At 43.9% G+C, this 13,601-nt stretch overlaps 1 protein-coding gene across 1 annotated transcript in view; it reads left to right on the top strand.

The window, feature by feature from the left end:
• The window catches only part of crtac1b (cartilage acidic protein 1b), a 56,777-nt gene extending 54,412 nt beyond the window's left edge, over nt 1–2,365 (top strand). The window contains exons 12-14 of the mRNA XM_038990619.1: nt 1,532–1,574; nt 1,756–1,899; nt 2,238–2,365. Coding sequence (XP_038846547.1) covers nt 1,532–1,574; nt 1,756–1,899; nt 2,238–2,365 — 315 coding nt within the window. The remainder of the gene's footprint in view (nt 1–1,531; nt 1,575–1,755; nt 1,900–2,237) is intronic.
• Nucleotides 2,366–13,601: the final 11,236 nt, after the last annotated feature.

Raw genomic sequence — 13,601 nt, 5'->3', positions numbered from 1 at the left:
AAAGTAGATAATATACAAAAGTGAAATAAACAATAAAATTAACCATAAACATTTCACTCACAGAAGCTCCAAAAGAATAAAGACATTACAAATGTCATATCATGTATATATACAATGTTGTAACGATATGCAAATGGTTAAAGTACAAAAGGGAAAATAAATAAACATAAAAATGTGTTGTATTTACAATGGTGTTTGTTCTTCACTGGTTCACTGGTTCTTCACTTGTGGCACCAGGTCACAAATCTTACTGCTGTGATGGCACACTGTGGTGTTTCACCCAGTAGATATGGGAGTTAATCAAAATTGGATTTGTTTTCAACATCTTTGTGGATCTGTGTAATCTGAGGGAAATATGTATCTATAATATGGTCATACATTTGACAGGAGGTTAGGAAGTACAGCTCAGTTTCCACCTCAATTAGTACACGTAAAACACCAGTCTCAAAGTCAACAGTGATGAGGCGACTCCAGGATTCTGACCTTCTAGCCAGTGTAGCAAAGAAAAAGACATATCTCAGACTGGCCAATAAAAATAAAAGATTAAGATGGGCAAAAGAACACAGACACTGGACAGAGGAACTCTGCCTAGAAGGCCAGCATCCCGGAGTCGCCTCTTCACTGTTGACGTTGAGGCTGGTGTTTTGCAGATACTATTTAATGAAGCTGCCAGTTGAGGACTTGTGAGGCGTCTGTTTCTCAAACTAGACACTCTAATGTATTGGCCTCTTGCTCAGTTGTGCACCGGGGCCTCCCACTCCTCTTTCTATTCTGAATAGAGCCAGTTTGCGCTATTCTGTGAAGGGAGTAGTACACAGTGTTGTACGAGATCATCAGTTTCTTGGCAATTTCTCGCATGGAATTGCCTTCATTTCTCAGAACAAGAATAGACTGACGAGTTTCAGAAGAAACTTCTTTGTTTCTGGCCATTTTGAGCCTGTAATCGAACCCACAAATGCTGATGCTCCAGATACTCAACTAGTTTAAAGAAGGACAGTTTTATTGCTTCTTTAATCAGGACAACAGTTTTCAGCTGTGCCAACATAATTGCGAAATGGTTTTCTAATGATCAATTAGCCTTTTAAAATGATAAACTTGGATTAGCTAACACAACGTGCCATGGGAACACAGGAGTGATTGTTGCTGATAATGGGCCTCTGTACATCTATGTAGATATTTCATAAAACATCTGCCATTTCCAGCTACAATAGTCATTTACAACATTAACAGTGTCTACACTGTATTTCTGATAAATTGTATGTTATTTTAATGGACAAAAAATGTGCTTTCTTTCAAAAATAAGGACATTTCTAAGTGGCCACAAACTTTTGAATGGTCGTGTATATGTTGAAGAGAGTGGGGCTTAAGCTTCATCCCTGGAATGAATCTCTCTCTCTCTCTCTCTCTCTGGTTGTTAATAATTATTATCCAGTGACTGTATTCTGTACTTATCATAAGATCTTGTGTTATAAGATGATACAGTTTCTCGTTTTCAACGAGACAGTATTGAAGGTGTATCCCTTTCTTACAGTGTGGCCAAGGGTTTGCTATGAATGAGAATGGCCGGTGCACAGGTAGGTTGAGCCCCACTATATGTCTTTAACAATCCCTGTCCTGTTTGCCAATGTGCTATCCTGCATCTCTTTCCCTGCAATAAACGTCTTCTCCCGCTACCTTCCTTCTCTCTCCCTCTCCTCCCACTCTCCTCCCTTCTCCCTTTACACGTCCCATTCTTTCCCTCCTCCCTCCCTCCAGATAAGGATGAGTGCACCCAGTTCCCCTCTGTGTGCCCCACTGACCGTCCTGTATGCACTAACACCTATGGCAGCTACAAGTGTCGTGCCAATAAGAGGTGCAACCAGGGCTTTGAACCCAACGATGATGGATCGGCCTGCGTGGGTGAGTGTGCTTACCCTGGTCCTAGATATGTTTGTGCTGTCTTGCCATCTCTTGTAAATGCCATGCTATGTTTGACCATAAAAAGTGTCTACACAGCACTAACAGATCTGGGACCAGGCTAGAATGGGCTACGATATACAATAGATATAGCTGCCCAAGCGAAATAGGTTTTTCGAGGCTACAGTCCTTCCACCGAGTGATCGTAACATTCTCCAAACTACTTTTCTCCTCTCTGCATCCCTGTACCTGCATGACTTACTGTTTGCACTGGCTTTGCACTGTGAGTTAATCTATGGCTGTTATTAATCTTTCTCTGTCTTCTTTGTGCCTCTCTGCAGCTCAGGTAGCTTACTTTGGGGGGACACGCTCCTTGGGGGTCCGAAGATGGGCCGGCTTCTCTCTCTGGCTTCTTTCTCTCTCTCTGCTGCCTCTCCTCTCCTCCCGTCTGCAAACCGGACCACTGTAGCTGCTACACACTTCCTCTCCACTTCCCTCTGGAACCTTCGCTCTCCTCCCTCTATCCCTCTCTCTGGGGGAGTGTACAGTGACTCTCGAAAACAAACTGAACATGAAAGTCTCTTCTCTATCTTCATTCCTCTGGAAAATTAACTGCTCATGGAAGCATCTACCATCTTTTCACTCGTCCTGAAACAAACTGATCATAGAACTCACTCCCTCTCTTCACTCTCAAAACGAGCTCTCTATGAGCATTTCTTATTCTCTTCACTCCTCTCATACATAACAAATCATGGACTTCTCTTCCTCCTTTCTTCACTTGTTCATGGACTTTTCATGGACTTCTGTTTGTCAACACTTAGCTCCCAGCCCCCTCTGAACTGTAGAATTACACACACACACACACTGGGAGCATGCTGCTGTGAGTTAAGGAGTTAACAACGAACTGCAGAGTCCTTCACACCACCTCATCAGTTGGACTAGACCTGGACTTCAGTGTGTCTGCGTCTATATATCGCACACTATTCCCTCTAGAATGCACCGGTACATATCTGGGTCATGTTCAAAAGGGCACACCATAGAAAAACGTTTCCATATATTAATACCTCCCCATTTCACTCTGTTCCAAAACGTTTATTTCGTGCCTACTGAACATAATATATGCCATTTAGCAGACGCTTTTATTCAAAGCGACTTAGTCATGCATGCATACATTTTACATATGGGTGGTCCCAGGAATCAAACCCACTACCCTGGTGTTACAAGCGCCATGCTTTACCGACTGAGCTACAGAGGACCCTGCTTTGGGTTTCCCATGATGGAAGAAAGGTAATGTCTGCTTTATTTGATGATCTTCATCATGTTTTTTACATTAGCATTGGATGATTCTTGATAGATGCTTTTCATGGAAACATATTACATAACAAATACATATCTAAAGACATATCACACAGTCATACCCAAGCCTTCAATGCCAAACAGTGTTCTTCAATCCTGCTTCTAGGGTTCCGCAAGACTTTTCTTCCGTCCCAGCACATACATACCTGATTCAAACTCAGCTGATCAGATGAATCTGGAATGTTAACGTTGTGCTGGAACAAAATCCTGCGCAACATATAGATCCCCAGGACCAGCACTGAAGAACACTGATGTATAATGATGCTCCCGGTACCTCAAACCAGGCTTTCCACCAAATGTTGCATTGCCTCCTTACTGTAAATAAATGATGATGATGATGTATAAATTATGTTGTTCAACCTGTTTTCAAGTTAATTGCATTGCTTATCGTGTCTCCAATGTCAAATAAAAGTGTCATTATTATATAAAAGAGCCATGTGCAATGTGATTTAAAAAGTAAAATCCATCTCATTATAGGATGAATCCTAACCTGAGATTCCTGCATGTACTGTCACTCACACTTTCAATATGAATCACAGATGTCAATCAGAGATGTGTATATTTAGTACTGATGAAACTCAAGTTAGGTTCTGACACTCTGTTCCCGATGTTAGCCTTTTAATGTATAGCCATGAGAGACAATACACAAGCTGTACAAAAAGGAAACAGTCACATTGTGTGACTAAGGTTGGGATTCAGTCTGATTGCGGGTTCAAATCAAGAGAAATTGTATTTGTCTCATGCGCCGAATACAACAGGTATAGATAGGCCTTACCGTGAAATGATTACTTACAAGCCCTTAACCAGCAATGCCGTTCAAGAAATAGAGTAAATATTTGCTAAATAAAATAAAGTAAAATAAAAAGTAACACAATAAGATGACATAACAATAACGAGGCTATGTACAGGGGGTACCGGTACCGAGTCAATGTGCGGGGATACAGGTTAGTCGAGGTAATTTGTACATGTAGGTAGGGGTAAAATGACTATGCATAGATAATAAACAGTATTTGGTTTTAAATATACTTAAGCATCAAAAGTACATGTAATTTCAAAAATATACTTAAGTATCAAAAGTAAAAGTATGAATCTTTTCAAATTCCTTATATTAAGCAAACCAGGTGGCACAATTTCATATTTTTTTAATTTATGGATAGCCAGGGGCACACTCCAACACTCAGACATAATTTACAAATGAAGCATTTGTGTTTAGTGAGTCCGCCAGATCAGAGGCAGTAGAGATGACCAGGGATGTTCTCTTGATAAGTGTGTTGATAAAACACACCAACAATAGCCTAAAAATGTATTGTATATTTCTTCTTAGTGAGACAATGTAATGGGATAAGACAGTCTGGAATTTCAATAAACAAAGGGAATCAGTGAGGGATATTTAAAAATGTTCAAAACCGGAATCTCACTGGATATCTGCTGGACCCATAATGATACTGTCACAATTCCCATGTCCTGTGTTCTATGGAATGATGGTATGAACAGATCATAATCTATGGAATGAGAGGATTATTTGGTTTCAGGATCATCTCAGGTGAAGTTCTCTTATCTTTTACAGAAGAAACTTAGCCAAAGCAGCAGCATACACAGTTAGACAATGACCAGCATAAAACATCCAATCACCTTTTCGGCTAGATCAGGGATGGGCACTTATCTGGAAAACCAGGTGTATGGCCTCCCTGACCAATCAGTGACATTAATGTACCAATGAAGTGCCAGGGAGAGGAAAAAAACAGGAAGCCACTAGACCTGAGTGGCCCATTCCTGGTCAATGATGCAAGAAGGTACTATCTGACTCAACCAACTGCAAACTGTAAACAGGATCTTTGGTTAGTGCATGAACCAATAAACGGTTCAGTGGAAAAAATAGGTGATTCACACATACCTGCTCAAGAAACAGAGATGATGTGATAGAATGGAAACTTGCCATTGTCAACACAGTTTAGGTGTTACAAATTCACTTAATAAGGTTCATTCTAGGTGAAGTCATCTGTCCTCGTGGCTGCTAGGGGGAACTTCCTAGACTAGAAGCAGTGGCCCTTTGGACACTACATCTACTTTACCTCTACCATTTGTACTTCGTTTTTGCCTTTACCTTTTGGTCAAGCTTCATTCAGCCTCTCAGTATGGGGGGACCTGGAGAGAAAGATGTCATATGCTAACCTGCAGACAGCGCTAGGGAGAGTAAGTGTCACATCACAGTCTACATTCACCTTTCACCTTTACCTTTAGCTTCTGGTCAACCTTGGTTCAGCCTCACAGTAACATGAAGAGATGGATGGGAAATGCTGACCTATAAAGGGGAACAGTACCGCTATCTCACTGTGTCCTGTAGACAGAGCCAGTGAGCGTTTGGTGATGTCATGTCCATGTCCCTCTGTTCAACTGAACCAACAGCTGCGTTTCTACTGACTGTGTGTGTTTGTTTGTGTGTCATCTTGTTTTTTAAATTTACGGATAGCCATGGGCACTCTCCAACACTCAGACATCATTTACAAACGAAGCATTTGTGTTTCGTGAGTCCGCCAGATCAGAGGCATTAGGGATGACCAGGGATGTTCTCTTGATAAGTGTGTTGATGAACCATTTTCTGTCCTGCTAAGCATTTAAAATATAACAAGTACTTTAGGGTGTAAGGGAATGTGTATGAAGTAAAAAGTACATTATTTTCCTTAGGAATGCAATGAAGTAAAAGTAAAAGTTGTCAAAAATATAAATAGTAAAGTAAAGTACATATACCCCCCAAAAAACAACTTATGTAGTACTTTAAAGTATTTTTTTCTTAAATACACCACTGTGTGTGTGTGTGTGTGTGTGTGTGTGTGTGTGTGTGTGTGTGTGTGTGTGTGTGTGTGTGTGTGTGTGTGTGTGTGTGTGTGTGTGTGTGTGTGTGTGTGTGTGTGTGTGTGCGCATTTGTCAGTGTGTTTGCAGTCACTTGTGCATATGTGCATGAGAGTTTTGGATGGGGTTAAAACATAAAGTTTAGGCACTCATTACGAATGGTTAAGATAAGTGTTAAGGTTTGGGATATCATTAAAACAAAAATAAATTGGGATCGAGCACACAACCTGATCCAGGGTCATTGGATTACGCCCATCCACGTCCCCCGTCCACAATACTTGAGCAAACTTGATGGTAATACTGCTCACTGTTGCCCCAATGGCTGGTTTTGAAGGGATTTCTCGACGTCCTCAAGACATTGATAGACGTCCAATTTTGAAGTCACTCTTGAGCGATCTGCCTGGATGGTGTGCCGCATGTGTGTGTTTGTTATGTTTGAATGCAACATTAGATTCCTAAGGCTGCGCTAGACTTTCGAAGAGCTTCGGGGGAGAGAAGGGGAGGAATTAAAGGGATTAGAGAGGAGAGAGATGGGTAAGAGAGCAAGCGGGTTTACCCTCCTCTGCGCTTGGGCCAAATGAACTGGAACACAGGGCTCGCGCTATTGACTCCCCTGTTTATCCAGGTGCCACTCTCTCTATCTCTCCCTCCTCCTCCTCCTCTCTCCCTCTCACTCACAATTCAATTCAAGGGCTTTATTGGCATGGGAAACATATGTTAACATTGCCAAAGCAAGTGAAGTAAATAATAAACAAAAGTGAAATAAACAATACAAATTAACAGTAAACATTACACTCACAGAAGTTCCAAAAGAATAAAGACATTTCAAATGTCATATTGTGTCTATATACAGTGTTGTAACGATGTGCAAATAGTTAAAGTACAAAATGGAAAATAAATAAACATAAATACTGTATGTGTTGTATTTACAATGGTGTTTGTTTTTCACTGGTTTCCCTTTTCTTGTGGCAACAGGTCACAAATATTGCTGCTGTGATGGGTGGTATTTCACCCAGTAGATATGGGAGTTGATCAAAATTGGGTTTGTTTTCGAATTCTTTGTGGATCTGTGTAATCTGAGGGAAATATGTGTTTCTAATATGGTCATACATTTGATAGGTTAGGAAGTGCAGCTCAGTTTCCACCTCATTTTGTGGGCAGTGTGCACATAGCCTGTCTTCTCTTGAGAGCCAGGTCTGCCTACAGCGGCCTTTCTCAATAGCAAGTGTCGTGACGCTGGTATCATTAATGTGACGACTGCTATTCATCGAATAATTAACCAGGTTTATAATTACGTGATTAAATTAATCAGGAAACCATTAACTCAGTAGCCTGGGGCACCATGGGAAAAGTTTGTTTAATTAGTTACCATTTCCCAAATTAACTCAAAGAATATCAGAATATCGATTTCATAGCAGTCACTAATTAATACATTTCCTGATCAGTCTCATTCTGAACATCGGATAATTCGTAAATTTGCACAAACCCGGGTCTCACTAAATAATTCCGACCACACCAATTGAGTTGATTATTTATTTACTAACAAGATAAATTATAATATAAGATACACAAACAGTCTAGGTTATTGGTTAGAACTTCATAAAATGGTAACAGGTCCCTAGCGGACCAACACAATATGACATGTGTTACACAAGATGGAGATTTAACCTTTTTACACGTACCAACACATGGGTGTGATCATTCTACAGTGGTCCCTGTAGCATACGATCAAACCGGTGTGATTAGAACGCTTATTGAGAACACTTATTTAGAACGGCCAGTTTCGATTGATGTAACAATCAGCATTTGAGCTGGCCACACTGTTTTTTCAGAAACTATTTACACAAACACAGTCCTTACAAAGTTATGTCCAGAATGTGAGCAGTTTATTTTTGGATGCAATGTTCAGACATTCACAGAAGTATCTATAGCATAACACAATCATCCAAACTGGAAAAATGTAGGGTGCATTTGTCCTAGCCCTAACTGAGGAAAGATTGACGCAACACAAGCGGTCATATTTGTATAACTCTCGGCTGACAGAAACTACAATATGAATTAGCTAATAACAATTGCTATTTAGAATTAATCACATCACGGTTGAGCTCACAATTGATCTAAATAATTGAGTAAAACACTCAGGGAGGTGACCAAGAACCCAATAGTCACTCTGACAGAGCTCCAGAGTTCCTCTGAGGAGATGGGAGAACCTTCCAGAAGGACAACCATCTCTGCAGCACTCCACCAATCAGGCCTTAATGGTAGAGTGGCCAGACGGAAGCCACTCCTCAGTAAAAGCCACATGACAGCCCGCTTGGAGTTTGCCAAAAGGCACCTAAAGGACTCTCAGACCATGAGAAACCAGATTCTCTGGTCTGATGAAACTCCTTGGCTTGAATGCCAAGCGACACGTCTGGAGGAAACCTGCCACCATCCCTACGGTGAAGCATGATGGTGGCAGGATCATGCTGTGGGGATGTTTTTCAGTGGCAGGGACTGGGAGACTAGTCAGGATTGAGGCAAAGATGAACGGAGAGAGATCATTGATGAAAACTTGCTCCATAGCGCTTCGGGGCAAGTCTTTGAATGTCCTTGAGCGGCCCAGTCAGAGCCCGTACTTGAACCCAATTGAACATCTCTAGAGAGACCTGAAAATAGCTGTACCTAGTTCTCTCTCTCTCTCTCTATAAAACACTCTCTAGTAATCGAAAGTAATCCGACGATGGATAGTTTCTGCGCGCTGCCATGCTTTTTTTCTCACAGCTAGTAAGCTAAGCTGTAACATTAGCAATGTCTTTCAAAAGGAGACAACTCACAAATATTCTGGAGATTTTTTTACAATTCTGATAATAAGTTTGAGTATGAAAGTCAGGAATCAGATTCTGACAGTGACAGTGACGAGCTGCCCCCCAACCTTGTAGCCATTGAGAACCCTGAATCTGAGGACCCCTTGTCCACTCATGAAGTCCCAAGTCCCTTTGAAGATGCTGGTGGTGATGGAGGCAGACCGACAGTGGATGAAGTACAGGAGTTCTGTGGTAGCTGGAAGGCCGCCAGCCATTTCACCCCTCCTGGCCCTGCTGTTTGCTTTGATGAGTCCCAGTCTGGAGTGCAACGCCCCTTGCCAATTCCATCTGAGGCAAAGTGCTTCAAGTTGTTTCTGACAGAGGAGCTGGTGGGAGACATAGTAGAGACCAATCGCTATGCCTTGGAGCTACAGGAGAAGAGAGAGCCAGGAGTGGGGGGGGACAACCACAATTAGTGAAATGTATACCTTCCTGGTGACAGCCCTTATAGGGAGTTCTACTTTACTATCCCCAAGAGAATACTGGAGCACAGATCCTATGTTTGCAATTCCCTTCTTTGCCACCCTCTTTTCCCAAGACCGCTTCCTACTTCTGCTGCGATGTCTGCATTTCATCAACAATGCTACTGCCAACCTAAATGACCCGTTATACAAACTAAGAAATGTTCTTACCAGCCTGACATCAGCATTTGATCGGGTCTTTGTGCCATACAAGGATCTATGCATTGATGAGTCCCTGATGTTATGGAAAGGTAGGCTGGTGTTCCGTCAATATATTCCCTCCAAAAGGCACAGGTTTGGGGTCAAGTTCTTTGTCATGTGTGAGAGTGGAGGTGGAGTTCAAGGAGAACGGTCAACAGTTGGCAGTAAAGTGGTATGACAAACGATACGTCCATGTCCTCTCCACTGTCCATACAGCAACCATGTCGGCCACCGGGAAGGTGGACCACCTGACGAGAGAGAGAAAAAAAAACAGACTGTGTGGTTGACTATAACCTCAAAATGGGGGCAGTGGATAAGGCGGGCATGATAAACAGCTTTGTGGAATGCACTCGGAAAACAACCAAGTGGTATAAGAAGATATTTTTACATCTGATCAACACTGCTGCCTTCAATGGACACATAGTTCACTGCCAACTAACAGGTGAGATGATTACTGAACAAGGTATTTTTTATAATTGGACGTACAGTTCACATACAAATCACATACAGTTCCATTATGCAATTATAGTGACAATATCTCACCCACCTACCCACTGTCTCATCATCCTCTACCTTCCCTCATCCTCCCCACTCCACAAGTAATTACCTACCAAAAGTACAGAGAAAACCTCATGAGAGAGTTGCTGGAGGAGCACCACACCCCTCGGCGCCCATCGCCCTGATGCGGACAATCCCCTATGCCTCACTGCACGGCATTTTCCCTCCAAAGTCCCTCAAACTGCTGCTCAAGGTAGTCACACACGGAGACACTGCAAAGTATGCCTGTCTGGCACCAGGAAAAGTAAGCAGAGGAAGTTGACAAAATACATGTGTGATAGACCTCGATGTATTTCACCATGCTTTGGGGAGTATCATATGCTCAAGCACTATTGAGCACATCTGCAGCAATTAATGACTGACTGACTTGACAGGTGACCTGCCATGATACTATTCCTTTAGAGGTGGGGGTGGAAATGCAGTTGTTGTTCAGTCTCTGCATGAACATGAAATATGTTTGTTTTTTCTCAAGTAAAACACGTTTTTATTGTTGTTGTTGAACCAACCACCACCAATACTGCAATAAAATAGATGGCTATTACATATTGGCCTATGTGTTTTCTTGCTGTGTTTTCATCCAGTAAAACTGTGAAGGAGTGTACGCTAGCATACAAAAGCTGGCCTCAGTCTTCAGCTCCAAAGATGTCCAGCTCCAGTTCCAGTTATGATATTAGCAAATACTGTTTGTGGATTCTGAAAGTACAGAATAAAGAGGAATTATTAGTAATTAGAATACAATATCAGGATATAGCAATAAAACAATATTACAAAGTAGTAACATAATAAACACTGCTATAAAAAGTAGTATATTGCATTGACAAAATCACAAGTTTGAGTTATAACAGTAAGAAACAGTAACTTTTGAGCTCCACAAGGGGGCAAGGCAGGCCAGAACAGAGCTATGCTAAAAAGGCCAAATGAAAACAAACCATGGTCATATATATTTTTATTTATTTAACCATTATTAAACTAGGCAAGTCATTTAACAACAAATTATTATTTACAATGACGGCCTACACCGGCCAAACTCAGACAACGCTAGGCCAATTGTGCGCCGCCCCATGGGACTCCCAATCACGGCCGGTTGTGATACAGCCTGGATTCGAACCAGGGTGTCAGTAGTGACACCTCTAGCACTGAGATGCAGTGCTGTAGACCGCTGCACCACATGGGAGTCATAAGGCCAGGGTAGCTTCAAAATACAACACAAGCTAATATCTCTGATGCAATTAGCATTGTTTTACAGAGCTAATAGAAGAATGTAGCTAGATACCTAAGCATTAAGTATAACACCATAAAGGTTATGAAATGAGTAACGTTACCTCGCGTGTCCGTGGTTATAAGGAATATACACAAATATATTGTAATGACCCGGCTGGGTCATAAAGAGAAAAGAGACGGACTCTAGGTGTGCAGGTCAGAACACAGGTTTATTCCTAAACTGGGCTATTGTTCAGGCCACAGCCCACGCCGCTAAATGCCGAACGTACACAATTATACCATGTCGAGTTAAGGGTCACTCTCATAGGAACAGATCAAGGCCCGAACAGAAGAGAGAGAGATGAGACAGTAATCCCTATTTATGCATTTCCAAACCCCGCGGGATTACCCATCATACCCCCCCAACCTTTCCATCTGTCCTGACATATTTAACCCCTGCTAGTAGCCATGAGAACCATAACACACCCACAAACACAGAACACAATACCGGGTCGTTACATAGCCCCCCCCTTTCTAAACCCTAGCCCCTAGGGTTACACAACAAAATCCTTAAAACGACCCGGAGGTCACATCAGTCTCTTGGGCCTCCCCGTGACTCTCACTGGTGAACCCCCAGAACACTCCTCTGCCCCAATGTCATTTCCAGCGCCCTCCGAAGAAGCAGCCCCCTCCCCAGGCTCAGGTTGCGCTAGAGTCTCCTCGTTAGACTGTTCCCGTGGGCTCACATCAGAGACCTCACTCCCATTCCCTACCGTTTTCCTCCCTCTGTAGGGTGCCAATCGATCCCGGTGGACCACCACCTTCCTGCTCCGTGGGGGGACCTCCACCTGGTACGTCACCTCCCCCACTCTCTCTATCACCAGACACGGCCCCACCCATGCACTGTCCATCTTTGGGCACCGCCCCTTCTTGCGCGTGGGGTTGTGAAGCCACACACATTCTCCCGCTCCAAAGTGCCTCCCCCTAGCGCGCGAGTCGTAGTGGCGCTTTTGGCGCACCCCTGCGTTCTCGAGTTGCTCTCTTGCGAAGGTGTGAGCCGCTTCTAACCGGTTCTGCAGACGACGCACATAGTTCGGGCCAGGCAAAACCCCGTCGTCATTATCAGGAGGGTGGCCAAACGTCAGTTCGGCTGGGGTGCGCAACTCACGACCTAACATTAGTAGTGCTGGGGAGCACGCAGTCGATTCTTGAACAGCCGACCTACATAAGAATAAACGGTAAGTGGGTGTCCCAATCTCTCTGGTGTTTTGAGGTAACGATGGCCAGCTGCTGTGCAATTGTTCTGTTAAATCTTTCCACCAGCCCATCACTCTGGGGGTGAAGCGGAGTAGTGCGCGTCTTCTCCGCGCCTAACCGTCTACACAACTCTGAGAACACCCGTGACTCGAAGTTTCTCCCCTGGTCGCTGTGAATAGACTGTGGCACCCCAAACCGACTGATTATTCCCCCCACCAACGCATCAGCTACTGTCTCTGCCTCCTGGTCTGGGAGAGCGTAAGCCTCCGGCCACTTGGTGAAATAGTCCATAGCGGTTAGAATCCACCTGTTACCGCTGTCTGTGGTTGGAAACGGCCCTACTATGTCTACCCCCAGTCTCTCCATGGGCTCCCCTACTGGGAATTGTTGTAGGAGGGCGTGTGACTGACCTGGAGGTCCTTTTTTAGCAGCACACTCGTTGCACTGCCTACAAAAGTCCTCAACATCCCTCCTGTGCCTGGCCCAATAGAAGCCTTTACGCACGCGCTTTAACGTTTTGGAGACCCCAAAATGCCCTGCGCCTACTCCCCCATGAAGCTGCTGTAACACGCTCCCCTGCAGCCTTTTGGGCACCACTACCTGCCACGTAATTTCTCCAGTCGCTGGCTTTTTCCACCCCCTCTGGAGCACTCCCTCAGCCACTCTAAGGACTGTGAATTTAGCCCACAGTCCTTTGGTGACTGGTGATAGAGGGGCTACTTCCCCCCACGGCGGTCGTCTTCTCTCTTCCACCCACCGCAGCACAGGACGCAGCTCTGCGTCCTCCTCCTGGCGACGCCTCCACTCCCCAACGTCCACAGCCTCAAGCTCCCGGCACTCTGTCACACTCAGCTGACTCACCGTGGCGGTGACTCCCTCCTCCCTGCACAGTTCTCTCTCTCGCTCCACCCGTTTGGCGCAGTACCCACAGCCATCCTCAGCACACGGGCGGCGGGACAAGGCGTCTGCATTGCT

This window comes from Salvelinus namaycush, chromosome 4, assembly GCF_016432855.1.
Source record: "Salvelinus namaycush isolate Seneca chromosome 4, SaNama_1.0, whole genome shotgun sequence".
NCBI classification, from domain to species: Eukaryota; Metazoa; Chordata; class Actinopteri; order Salmoniformes; family Salmonidae; genus Salvelinus; species Salvelinus namaycush.
The sequence above is the reverse complement of the archived record's forward strand: the minus strand, read 5'-3'. Positions and strand labels throughout refer to the sequence as shown.